The sequence below is a fragment of the Dipteris shenzhenensis genome, chromosome 12 (assembly GCF_047967505.1).
Source record: "Dipteris shenzhenensis isolate YYH24624 ecotype China chromosome 12, Dip_SZ_1.0, whole genome shotgun sequence".
In the NCBI taxonomy this organism is placed as follows: domain Eukaryota; kingdom Viridiplantae; phylum Streptophyta; class Polypodiopsida; order Gleicheniales; family Dipteridaceae; genus Dipteris; species Dipteris shenzhenensis.
The window spans coordinates 1,988,751-2,001,570 of record NC_141607.1 but is presented as its reverse complement, the minus strand read 5'-3'; the positions used below and the strand labels follow the sequence as shown (position 1 = coordinate 2,001,570).

General features: G+C 46.1%; 1 protein-coding gene across 5 annotated transcripts in view; it reads right to left on the bottom strand.

Annotated features, from left to right (window-relative positions):
- Positions 1-12,820, bottom strand: part of LOC147895670 (alpha,alpha-trehalose-phosphate synthase [UDP-forming] 1-like) — a 149,546-nt gene that overhangs the window by 110,671 nt on the left and 26,055 nt on the right. For all 5 annotated transcript variants that reach the window (XM_087382169.1, XM_087382168.1, XM_087382173.1 and 2 more), the window contains one exon: positions 8,390-8,510. In XM_087382169.1, the coding sequence (XP_087238295.1) occupies positions 8,390-8,510 (121 nt within the window). The remainder of the gene's footprint in view (positions 1-8,389; positions 8,511-12,820) is intronic.

Genomic DNA, 12,820 nt, shown 5'->3' with positions numbered 1-12,820 from the left:
ACTCATTCAAATGCCTCTGCAAAATCCGTTGTTTGAATTGATAGAAAGCACCGAGTAGTTTACACTTAGTTGTAGGAAACGTCCAAAAAAGTTAGGAAACCCCGTTTCCTAACGTTTCCAAAATTGAGGTGTTTCCGAAACTTGGAAACGTTTTGGAAACGCCTAATCTACAAGTGCGCTAGAAGAAAACCAACAGGAGCAAGTATTGACAAGAGATGATGGCAAGCTCTTGCATTATTATGGTGAGTGCATAGCGAAGTCTTTAGAAGTAAAACAAGACTCAGAGAAGACAATCTATATGGGTGACGACTAATTCGTCAATGCAGGATCATATGCTCCATGCCCTCCAAGACTGCAATTGCTCGCCTTGCGAACACGTCTAGCTTATATGGTGCATGTTTTGTTTAATTGCTAGCTTCTGTATGTGAGAAGAAATATACTTTATTCAGCCTACCCCTACCGTTTCCTATTAACTCAAATGGCGTTTCAAAAACGTTTCAAAACTACCACGTTTCCTGCATGGAAACATTTCGTACAACATAGCTTTTTTGCTCTTCCCTCTACAGGGCTTCCAACTGCTGGCAAGTACCAATCTCCTGTCTCCTGGTACTGGCGACCGATGATAAAAGTTCCTAGTACCAGTCAGGGCTGCAGCAATAAGTGAAAAAGATGGCACTCCAACCTGCATATGTGACATCCATATTTGCAAAGTTGCCTCTGTGAGATCCTCCTCTGCATAAAAGGCATCTAGAATCCTAATACTGACAGAGCATCCCCTCAAGTGAGGTGTAGAAATCATTAGTACTACCGAAAAGAGGTATGAAGTAGAAACACCAGTGGCAATGCATATTGGCCCACCTCTGTCCAAAGCCCAATCATCAACATAGAATCTATCAATCCGTGCATGTGTAGGCAGCTATTGTCTCCTGCTCGACCACGAAGACAAGAGAGCGTGAGTCTAATTATGAAAGGCATCATCAATCCAAGTATCTCTGCCACTGAAACGAAACAAGAAGGCATCCCAAGCTGCTCTCTCCAGAGAGTGAATGTCACCCTCTCTACCCACTTTTTTAAGAAAAGGCAACTCAACCATGTTGAAGTCACCTCCAATCAACCATGAATCTGCAATGGGGGCCCAAGAGAGCAGCTCCTTCCACATAAGGATACGGTTCCCTCTATCGTGATTAGATAACCACGCTATTAACTGAATATGGGTGGCAAATAAACTATTGAGAAGAAAATCAACCACAAAGTTACCCCACGAACCAGATTAGACTATTGAGAAGAAAGAAACCACTTCGTGATCTAGCATCTTCGTTTCATGCAACTGGTCTAGCAGGTTCTTAAGTTAATTTTAATGATCGTTAACCCTCTGTCCTTCTTGCATACTAATCCTATTAAGCTGCCTTTTTATACCTAACGCTTTTGTGTGCTACCATCTTCATAAGTAGATTGAAGCGCTTTCCCACCACAAAGCCCTGAGGCTTTGCACCCTTTGTGATACACAATAGGTGGAGAAGACTGAGGAGCATGTCCTCATGGATGCCCCACGTAATATGCGATCGGAGGGAGATACCAATGTCTTTTCTCCATGGATGCACACATATGAGCAAAGTCATCGACTAGATGTGAGGTACTTCGTGCATGAGTTCACCCAATTAGGTCTAGACTCGAAGACGTGTTGTGGGACATGGTCCCAAACAGCAGGAGATCACAAACTTCTTATTCATAGGAGAAGAAGTGGAGGGGAGACGTTAGGATCGAAACCTTGATCTTTGGGCATGCTAGCTCAATAGGAGACTCGATACAAGCCTAGCGAGCACCCGCCCATCCCAAGCACCATCATTATAGCATGCCAGCATCAAGCTGCCTCAAGCCGCCCCCGAGAGCATTCTACAAAGAGGACAAAAGGATGCTAGCAGCAGATTCCAGACATGTTTCAGCGGCACAATGACTCCAAAAGGGATTCTAGTCAAACCCACGCAGAGCTTAGGTCACTCATAACCAAGACATGAATATGACATCACAAGACATGATAGGAACTCCCCGACACGGAGTTTCTTTCCTGTAGTTCCTCGTGTCATCAGTAGTTCTTTCTTAGTGGTGTGATAAACACCTCTAGTTCCCCCCATTGGTCGTGTACTCTCACGATTCCAGTCTCTTAGGCTTTTAGGCCTTCTATAGACGTTAATAAACCTCCTTCCCTCCCCCCCCCTTGATACGGTGCGTATGAGCCATCTCTCCCATGAGCTACTGCCCTCTCTTGGAGATGTAAACCTTGCCCATGCCTCAGATACTTTGGTATTAGTGGTTCAGGATGCCCCTACCAGGTCCTTTCCCATGACTCGATCTATAGCACACTTCCCAGATCCCATGGTTCGATGATGAGTGTTGAGAGATGAGATCCCACCTCACACGTGAGCAGGCTTTGGGCCACCTCATGAGGACTAAGGGGCAGCGGACATCACGTCACTTGACATGCCGGAAGAGACAGGCTTTCCTTTCACATAGCATGGATGATGTGATCAGATCCTTTCAAGGAGGTGATCCCACTTTTGCATGGTGTCTTCTCTTTGAGCGTAAGTCACCCATCCCCATCACTGATATGGGCACCTGGCACAGGTACATGACCTCGCTCTAAGATGTGCCAATACAGGCACCACTGGATATGTCTTCCCTGCCCAGGCCCACCACATCCATCTTGTTCACTGCACAGCATGTGCAAGATCCATTGCATTGGCTCCACAACCCCATCCCGACAAGCTCCAGCCCCGCTCCAACTCTCGACCACAACAAGCTCCAAGCCTACCAAAACCAAGAAAATCAAGAAATCCAGTTTCAGATTCAAGAAAGTGCAGAAGGAAGGACCACAACATCAAATTTCACCCAATGTAGCTCTAATAAAAGATAAGGAAGGGCAGCAAATAGCAACCAGCATACCTGAAGATCACCCGGGACAATAAACATGTGAGGAATCCATCTCTTTCTGCAGTCTTACATTTCTGCAAAACAGTGGCAAAATAGTGACCCTGCACAATGCCTATGTGTAGATATTTGGGGGAAACAAGCATTGACAATGCCATGACAGCCTCCACAGCAGGGACAACCCCAAATACTACATCCAATGTCCTCACCAGCCTTCAAAAGATATGTCTTCATTGATAGAAAAAATTGACATTCTGGAATCTACAAACGTGGCCATTCTTGGTGGAGAAAGCACATGTAGACAAGACACTTGCTGACGTGAAAAAACATGGATGTAAAATGCAAGAGGAATGGAGAAAAGAAAAACGGAAAAGGAGGAATGGGAGAAAGAAAAGGCATTTGTGAAAAAAATAAGCTCCAAGATAGGATGCATGTTCTAGAAATTGAAGTGCAGCAAGTAAAAGATATGAAAGTGACTCCATAAGAGAATTGCAAAGCAATGGAAGAGTTGGAAAAAATATATATATATCAGGAATGAGATTGCAGCCATGCAGGAAAGAATGCAAGGCACACATGCTGAGCTTAAACAACAAATCAGCAACAGGAAAACCAAGATGATGGAATGGAAAGATGTGGTAAAAAAGGGCACAACAGCCCCAAAGAAAGAATTCATCTCAGGAAGAAGATTGCAGCCATGCAGGAGGAGATAGCAGCCATGCAGGAAACAATGCAAGGCACACATGCAGAGCTTACACAACAAATCAGCAACGGGGAAGCCAAGATGATCGAATGGAAAGATGTGGTCAAAAAGGGCAAAACAACCCCAAAGAAAGAATTCATCTCAGAAGCACTTCAGGAGGAAAAGAGAAGGACCAGCAAAGCGCTAAATGTCTTGGTGAGGGCCAATGGGAGACACTCCCATGGGAGATGCCAAGATATTGTTCACCAAAATGGGTGTCAATCTCACTTGCGAGACAGCCTGAAGGGTCGGCAAACCGGAGGCACTTACCAAGCCACTAGTGCTGAAGTTCTGGACAACCATGGACAGGAAGACCCTCATGAGCATGAGAGCGACTCTGAAGGGAACCAGGATCTGCCTAGATGATGACCTTACACTTCTACAACAAGAGCACCGAAGGGAAGGTATGGTACGAGTAACGACAGCGAGAGAAGCAAGGAAATGGGCAGCATATAGGGATGGTAGGGTGATCGTCCGAGAAAGAGGAGGCAAGGAAGATAAGGAAGAGAAGGAAGAGGGACAACTATGACAATATCGAGCTCATGGGATGTGTGCACACTCTGGACTGAATATAGCAGTATGGAATTGTAATGGCACACTATGGTTTGACCCAGGAGGTCTCTCATAGACATACAATAATAGAGATATGATCTTCTACGCTGAGACACACGAGAGCCCAGAGAGGGGGCTGCCCATAGTAACAGAATACACATGGGAGTCAGCTCAAAGGAGGGAGTTGAGGAGAGATAGCGGAGTACGAGGCTCGGGAGGGTGGCTGTCCTTTTCAAGTCATGCCTGAGACCACTCATGTCGGTGGTTTGGAGAGAAGAGCATGCATGACACGTGGATACGAGTTCAGCTTCCAGATGCTCGACCTATCTTCATTGCGGTGTGCTACTTCCCTACAGACATGTCATCCTATGCACGAGAGGTCACTATAGACGGACACAGCCCATATGAGATAATCCATGATGACATCATGGAGTTCTCCAGACAACGAGACACCCTCTTGCTAGGGGATTTCAATGCACGGATAGGAAATCGGCACGTAGGCCTGCTTGACTTCACCGATGACAGAGATCCATACATAGTCCCGGAGCTAGATGCAGCTGATCTCAAGATACTGAAGCAATCTGCAGATGCCCCACAAGTGACAGGATATGGACGAGATCTGCTTGAGCTGGGGGCTATCCACGACTTGATCATTTATGATGGTTTTCAGAGATGGCCATCATCTGGAGGACTCATCTGCTTCCCACATGGTGGTGGGTCTAGTACAATGGATTATCCACTAGGCCCACTAGACTTGGTCTTACGGATATATGACTTTCCCATATTACCCTCCCCCACCACCACCACTCAGAGCTGACCACTCATACTTGGCCTTCCATATCTCTGCCACTATGCCAGCCACAGGGAGACCCCCCCCCCCTCCCCCTGCCTGCATTCATCGAGATCCACTTTGATAGTGCCCTTGACCCACTGTATGTGAGTCACCCAACCAGAGAGCTCGCTAGCGCCTCCGACACCCTTGTCTCTGTGGTACATGACGCTGCTACCAGATCCTTTCCCACGACTAGTGGACCAACGCGGATCCGAGATGGGAAGATGCCCAAAAACCCTTGGTTCGACGATGAGTGCAGAGAGGCGAGAGCCCACCTGACGCAAGAGCGGGCTTTGGGTCATCTAACGCCACCTGAGACACAGTGGATCTTTCAACGATTGACACGTAGGAGGCAGGCCTTCCTCACACATAGGATGGACAAGATTGTCAGATCTTTTCCAGGAGGAGACCCGACCAGTGGATGGGGGTTTCTATCGGAGGGGAAGACACCTATCCCTATCACGGACGCAGATGTGTGGGACACGTATGCATGTTCCCTCTATGATGCCCAGATGCAAACACCACCGTATATGTCCTCTATGCCCAGGCCCATCACTTGCCACTTGTTTACCACATAGAATATAAAGGCTGCACTTCCATGGTTACATAATCGGAGAGCGCAGGACCATGAGAGCCTACGGACTGAACACTTTGCACATGGACATGAGGTCCTAGCCCCGGTCCTAGCACAGATGTTCAACCGCCGAGCTGTATGCCACGGCTTCCCATCTGCTGGAGCACTAGCACTATTGTACCGATACACAAAGCCGGAGACCCTATGGAGATGGGGAACTACCGTATCCTCATGATTAGCCACACTCTGGCCAAGATCTATGGATCAGTCTTAGAGAGGGAGCTCAACACTCATACAAAGGCGGGCACTAAGGCAGGTAGGATGTCGGAAACAACAATCTACCCTAGATCACATTTTCACTCTGAGGGCTATCATTGATGAGGCGAGGTCTAGACACCAAAAGGTCTACACATGCTTTGTAGACTTTCGGAAGGCTTTTGACACTGTCCCATAGTCCCGCATGATAAGGAGACTACAGGAGCTAGAGATCCCAAAGACACTGATATGGGAGGTGATGAGCCTGTATGAGTCAAACAGAGGCAAAGTTCACGCCCCAGGTAGTCTATCGGATTGGGTCAAGAGTACAATTGGAGTGAAGCAGCGTTGCCCATCTCATCAACCCTCTTCGGGCTTTACATTGAGGAGGCGAAGGATCACTAGTAGCCGATCTCATGATACAAATATTGCTATACGCTGATGGCATAGTCCTTATCTCATCCTCAGTGGAGGGGCTGTACAGACATTTGGAGGCCCTAGAGGTGTTCTGCAGAAAGAGAGACCTAACAGTCAACCTTGAGAAGACCAAAATTATGGTCTTCAACACCTCACATGAAGTGCTTCGTCGACTCAGCTTCACTTACCGAGATGAGCCGGTGGAGATAGTGGAGTCCTACACCTGTTTAGGAGCACTCTTTAAAGGACCCCTTTTCACTGTGACACATGCAGCCCATGCACAACTCACACGGGGGCGGGGTGCCCTAGCCCGATTGTAGAGACAGTCCTTCCAGGCAGACTTTCAGGATCCACTGACGAAGTGCTAGCTCTTAGATACGCTAGTGTGACCGACTACCATTTATGCAGCACCTTTCTAGCAATGTAACCTACCGGTAGTAGAATGGAGGAGATTTGAGCGGCTACATGTGAATATGATCGAACAATACAAAAATCAAGAATCCATTCCCCATTCCCAGAATTGAAGTTGCCTATCTTCAATCAAGAGCTCATCTTGCCTATCCTCAGTCGACCGGTGAAGTTGGTCCCACAGACAGCATACTTAGGTCCACTCACTCGAGAAGAATAGCTGATCAGTTGACCAATGGCCAAGGACCTCCCCTTATTGTCCTTCACATTTGGGTTCTCTCTCTCGCAACGACGATAGTGCGAAGTATTTATTTTCTTGTCACAAACACTAGCCTTAGGTGTGGATGCTCGTTTAGTGGCCCCAAACCTCAACTTTCATTGTATCTTATTCCTTTTAGAATGCCTATCCATGACAATGGCACACAATTAGTGGTCTAAGAGAAAAGCCTTCTGTCCTTCGCCAACCAGCAGATCAGGAGAGGCCGAGATCCAAAGGCAGTGATACAATAGACTTGACAGTGGGTTGATGCACAAATTATGCTTGGGGATCTTTCCTCCATGTTCACTAGACCAAGGGCATGACCGATGGGGGTTATAGTGGCTCTTGTCAGACGTAGGGCCATCACTAGAAGACCACATCCACAAACCATTGTCATCATAGCTCTATCACAAGTTTCCTATCATCACAACCTCATTCATCGCCGGCCCTCCCTTCAGCTTCCACCTTGGCCACAGGTCCACACTTCTTTCATTGATTATGTTGTATTCATTGTCATAGGTGATATCAAGGTGTACTACTAGCCTCCACTCAGAGCATGATCACCAAAGCTTTTGTAGCCAAACAGCATGAACAAAAAAGCTCAAGGAGACGGCAGATCCAAGGACCAAAGCGAGAGACACCACAAACTTGCCAGCGGATTGATGCACAAATCAAACTAGGGGACTTTCCATCCATGCTCATCAGATCGACAGCACGGCCATCAAGCGTGACAGTGGCCCTTATTCGATGTAGGGCCATAGCTAGGAGACCGCAGTGGACCACACACACCGACAACTATCAACGCTCTATCACAAGCTTTATGCAAACTACAGCCTCATACATCAACGACCCCCTCTTAGGCCTGACCTCTGCACTAGCTTCGAGATGATCATCACAGTGTTGTCTGCTCTCATCTTCTCTATGAGCTCAAAGATCTCTCTTTGTGCAAGAGTCGTTATGATTACAGATATTTTGTATTCGCCATGGGTGTTGATGCTTGCTTAGAGACTCCACCATTTTAATTAAAGGATCAAGTTCTTTCAGTCTCATAGACCCATCAGTCTTTCGACGGGCAACAGCCCCGAGTAGTGGACCAGCAGTGGAGGAGCGGATAGCCACCATGTAGTTGACTATCAAGGAGACTACCAGATGGGTGGGAAATAGGAGCCTGCAAAGGAAACCATTCTTGGACAGCAACAGAGAGCCAATAAGACTCTCAACATCAGACTTAGATTCCATGCATCGTCACCACTGCTGCAGAAAGTATGGCCCATCTAGTGCAACAGACCTCATACCCCTCATATTTCAATTTTCCATTGAATTCTAAGTAGATGGAAACTCTAAAGTTAAGCAACCCCAAAAGTTTAAAGAAAGCAATATCCAAAGAATATGAGTAAATAACATCATTAAAATGTAGAAGTACAGTACCGCTGCTACTCGCGTGAGCTTCCCTAGAGGATGATCCTCAACTCCCGAGCGAGTTCCCTCAAGGCCTAGTATACGTGTGCAAGCACTCACAAAATGTCTAGCATAGTCGTAAGTATGAAAACTGCAAAATAACAAAGCAAGTTGAACCCTACGTTAGATATATAAGGATTCATATAGCCTTGGACACATCAGGTCTGCAAACTCATCTATGATCGATACATGTTGAAAGTCAGTCCAGACAAAACCTCAGTTATTCCAAAACACACTGCTGGATGTAACAATTCACTATTCTTGTAAATCCCCCTTTCAACCGAAAAAGAAAGGTTTGGCAACTGTTTGGATGCCAATTGGTTGAATGAGATTTGTTATGTATGAAGCCAATCTTCTGCAATTCCAGCCATCCATCACCTTACAATACAAGATCTCATTCGATACGCTCCATAATTGTAACCGTGAACTTAAGAGTAGAGAGGAGATGAGAGTGGAAGAGCAAGACAAAAAGATGTGTATCCACCAACTAGAGAAATACAAAGAGTGTGTGTTATATAGTAAAAAGCCAGTGTGGCGTTCACAAAAGCATCTCACAGGAGTACCTAGTATACATGAAGTAGCTGCTATCAGCTTGCTAAACTACATCCTGAATTTCTGCAAAAAACCATGTGCATACTTTGTTTGTTACATGCAACAATATGTGATGTTTGCCAAAATTCAATGCCAAGAGAGAGTTTGACAAGCCAAAACAATCATGTCCAGTGTTTTTGAAGGTTCATCTTAAGTCCTCATATTCTTGCTCGTAAGTACGATATCATTCACATTGTATGATCTCTCATCCGAAATTATCTTTCCTTACTCCTAGTACGTATGATATCATCAGCATAATAAAATAGCACAATCAAATCTTTCCCCTTTTCATAATATACAAATTAGGCTCAATGGGAGTTATCACAAAGCCCTTGGACAAGAAAAACTGGTTTATCTTCTAATACCCTGCACAAGGTGCTTGCTCCAGCCAACAAAGAGCTTGGAAACCTTGTGCTTGTCCAGAAACAACAAATCTTGGGGCTTCTACACATAAACCTCCTCCCAAAGATCCCCCTTTTTTGCAGCTGTTGAGCAGGCATGTCTATCAAATGGGAGCTCATCCTGTAGTCAGGTATTTGTTGCCACAATTTGGCATTACTCACCTTCAATGACTCAATACGCCACCAAAATAAGGATAGAGACCAACAAATGATCTGATACTCCTCCCCTATGTCACTGAGTCGTGTCGTTTGGAACAGATCTAAAACCACATCATCAACGAAGCAGACTTTATAGGCAATGATTTTCCGCACAAAGGCAAGACACACATATTCTCACAGCACCAAAAATGTAAACAATTACACAAGGAGAGAACTGAATCAATAGAGGTGCCCTACGCTGGAGAAGGGGGACAAGCATCCTTAAAAGACCTGAAAGAGGGAGCCTATCAAGAAGGGCTTGGCATTGAAGGACCTGCCTGCACTACCAAGGAGGAGGAAGTAGCACCACCTACTGACACAGCCCCTTAGGGCTGGGGGTATCTACACTGCAGCAGGGTCTATAATCCTTCTAAAAAACTGGGTGCAGTCTTCCAAGGGGGTCTCCTTCTCCTATCCCCTACCTTTGAGCCTGCGGAGGAGGGGTAGGTGTCCCTGTCCACTTCCCTACCTATGTCCGTCTTCTAGCTCCTCTTTGCATTCTTATTTGCATAATGTCTGTTTCTTCAGTTCTGGACAACGTTCCGGGCCATACCTGGAGGAATTTAGGGGAGGAAAATGCTGAGTGGGCTCCTATGTTTATGCCCTGACTCACCACCCTGCCCTGCCCCCAACAGCCAACAAACCTTAGGTAGGCTTGGTGAGATGGCCACACTCCCTACAAGAATGGCACTGTCTTGGGAGCCTGGCTACCTCCACCCAATGAAGCACAACCCTCCAAAAAGGGTCTCCAGATAAATGCTAGAGGGTAGGGTGGAGGGATTTGTGACTACAAGTTGAACCTTTCACACCCCATCATCCATGATGAGCTGAAGCAAAACATACAAGCAGCAGCAATAATAACAGTAGCATCGACCACAAGTAGAGACTACTAATCAAGGAAACGTTAGTCTTATGGCATGCTTGAGAATCACAGGGGCAGCGGGTACCTCAAAATGACTTTCTTCTTGTACATCCACTTACATCCTACCGCATTTTTTCTAGGTGGAAGATGCACAAGTTCCCAAGTGTCATTCTTTAAAAAAAGAGATGCATTGACCAACAGCTTGGTCGTGGCCGTCTAACGAGGTGGCAAGAGTTAGATTTGATTTCACGGTGGAAAGGAAGAAAGATAAAGACAATCCAATTGCTGATCTCCTAACAATGGAAGAAACACAACATTAAATAGACAGGAATATGGGAATCCTTGACAAGGGCTAGCTACATCTGACAATGTGATATTATATATATTTTACAGATGTAACAAGTTAAGACATTGTCAACTGGCCTGATAAGATCTCTGCTACTTTATGTGATTCATACTAAGCTGTACATTGTACACTACAGCAAATGTCACTATAGCAGTTTTGCAACATGATGCAATTTATTCCCACCTTTTTTGTGTGTGTGTGTGCGTGCACATGCGCACATGTGCATGTGTGTGTGTGTGTGTGCACACATGCATGTGTATGTGTGTGTACACGTGTCTGTATCTATGTGTGTGTGCCCGTGCGCACACACAGTAGATAGATAGTATAGATAGTATTGGTAGATTACTACTCTACAAACAAGGATGATGGAATATTGCATACACTGAAATTGCAAAGGATTCTACGTGCACCTTAATAGCTACATTGCCTTCATAGCTCCCTAGAGACAATGTGTGGTATGGGTGTGCAAAGCGAACCCCTTAGTTGACGAGAGACTCGAATAACGCACAAGAATCACCCAACCAAGGTGAAGCTGTTCTTAAGCTCGACTCGCTACTACCATACATTTTTACCGAATTTTTTTTGCACTCAAAGACCATTACAGAGGTAGCTTGCCATCTAAGCATGGGCTCTATGTATAAAGAAAGTTCTTGGAGACAAATAAAACAACACTGAAGACTAATGATAGCTGAAGAAGAAATATATATCACCAAAGGAACTCAATACAAGAGAAGGTATCAGAGAGAAGCTTTGGAGGGAGCAAACATCAGTCCTCCAGGGCAGCCAACTGTAGTGGACTTCTGCACTAGCTCCACAAGTTGGAACTGAACCAGATCTGGGACAGCAAACTGATGCAAGGTTTGCTGCAGATCTGGAGCAAAAAGAATAGTAGATGGAGAAGAAGTTGTGGCTGATTTGGAGCAGAAGTAGGAGCAGAAGTTGGGGCAGATCTGGAGCAGAAGTTGGGGCAGCCAGGAGGCAAGAAGGAGAGGCAGAGAGAAGGCAGCCAGGAGGCAGGAAGGAGAGGCAGAGAGGAGGCAGCCAGGAGGCACGAAGGAGGCAGAAGCTCAGGGTGTGCAGGGACCTCAGGAGCAGAAGCTGTGAATGAGCACCTAGGCCCCCCCCCTTTAAGTAGGGAAGGGCCAGTCGGTCAACCAGCTGGTCGGCCAGCTGGTCGGCCCAGATCTGGCCGACCTGGCCAGTCTGGTCAGCCAGATTTTGGCCGACCTGGCCAGTCTGGTCGGCCAGTTTTTGGTCAGCCAGATTTTGGCCAGTTTTGGCCTCCAATTCTGGGCTCTTCTGGTGCCTGTTTTGGCGAGGTTTTAACAGAGTATTTTGGCTTTGATTTTCGTCCTGACAGAGATTCACCTGTGGCCTTTTACCTGTATTTTATCTTACCTTTGTGCCAGTTTGGCCTTTGATTATCCTGTCCTCTAGAGTTGGAGATTGCCTGGCTTAACACCCCCTCTCAATGTCCAATGTAGAAGGGAGAAGCAAAGAGTTGTTCCAGGGGTGACCTATCTTCTTCATCAGCCTTTTTTTTTTTTTTAAATAAAAACAAGAGGGTTTTCATTTAGACAGAGATGCCTACAAAGTAGGTTTTCATCTTCACTAAATGCCCAGTAGTGATGGTACAATCAGAAAGTACAAAAAAAGAGGTACTTAAGGAGTGCCCTCGCAGGGGATTTGTTCACTTCCTTAAGCACAAGTACACAAATACTGCTAAGGAGAAGGAGGCGGTACACCAATCCCAAGCCGTGGGCTAAGATGCTCAAGAATAGGTCGGTTAACGGGCTTGGTAAGAATGTCAGCATGATTATCGGCAGCTGGAACATATACCAATCGAATAGTACCCAATTCCACTTGCTCGCGAGTAAAATGAAAGTGTACGCCAACATGTTTGGTGCGGTTGGAAAAAATGGGATTGCCGGCGAGAGCAATGGCACTTTTGTTGTCAACGTAGAGGATCGTTGGTTCAGTACAAGGAAAGTGTAGCTCTGCCA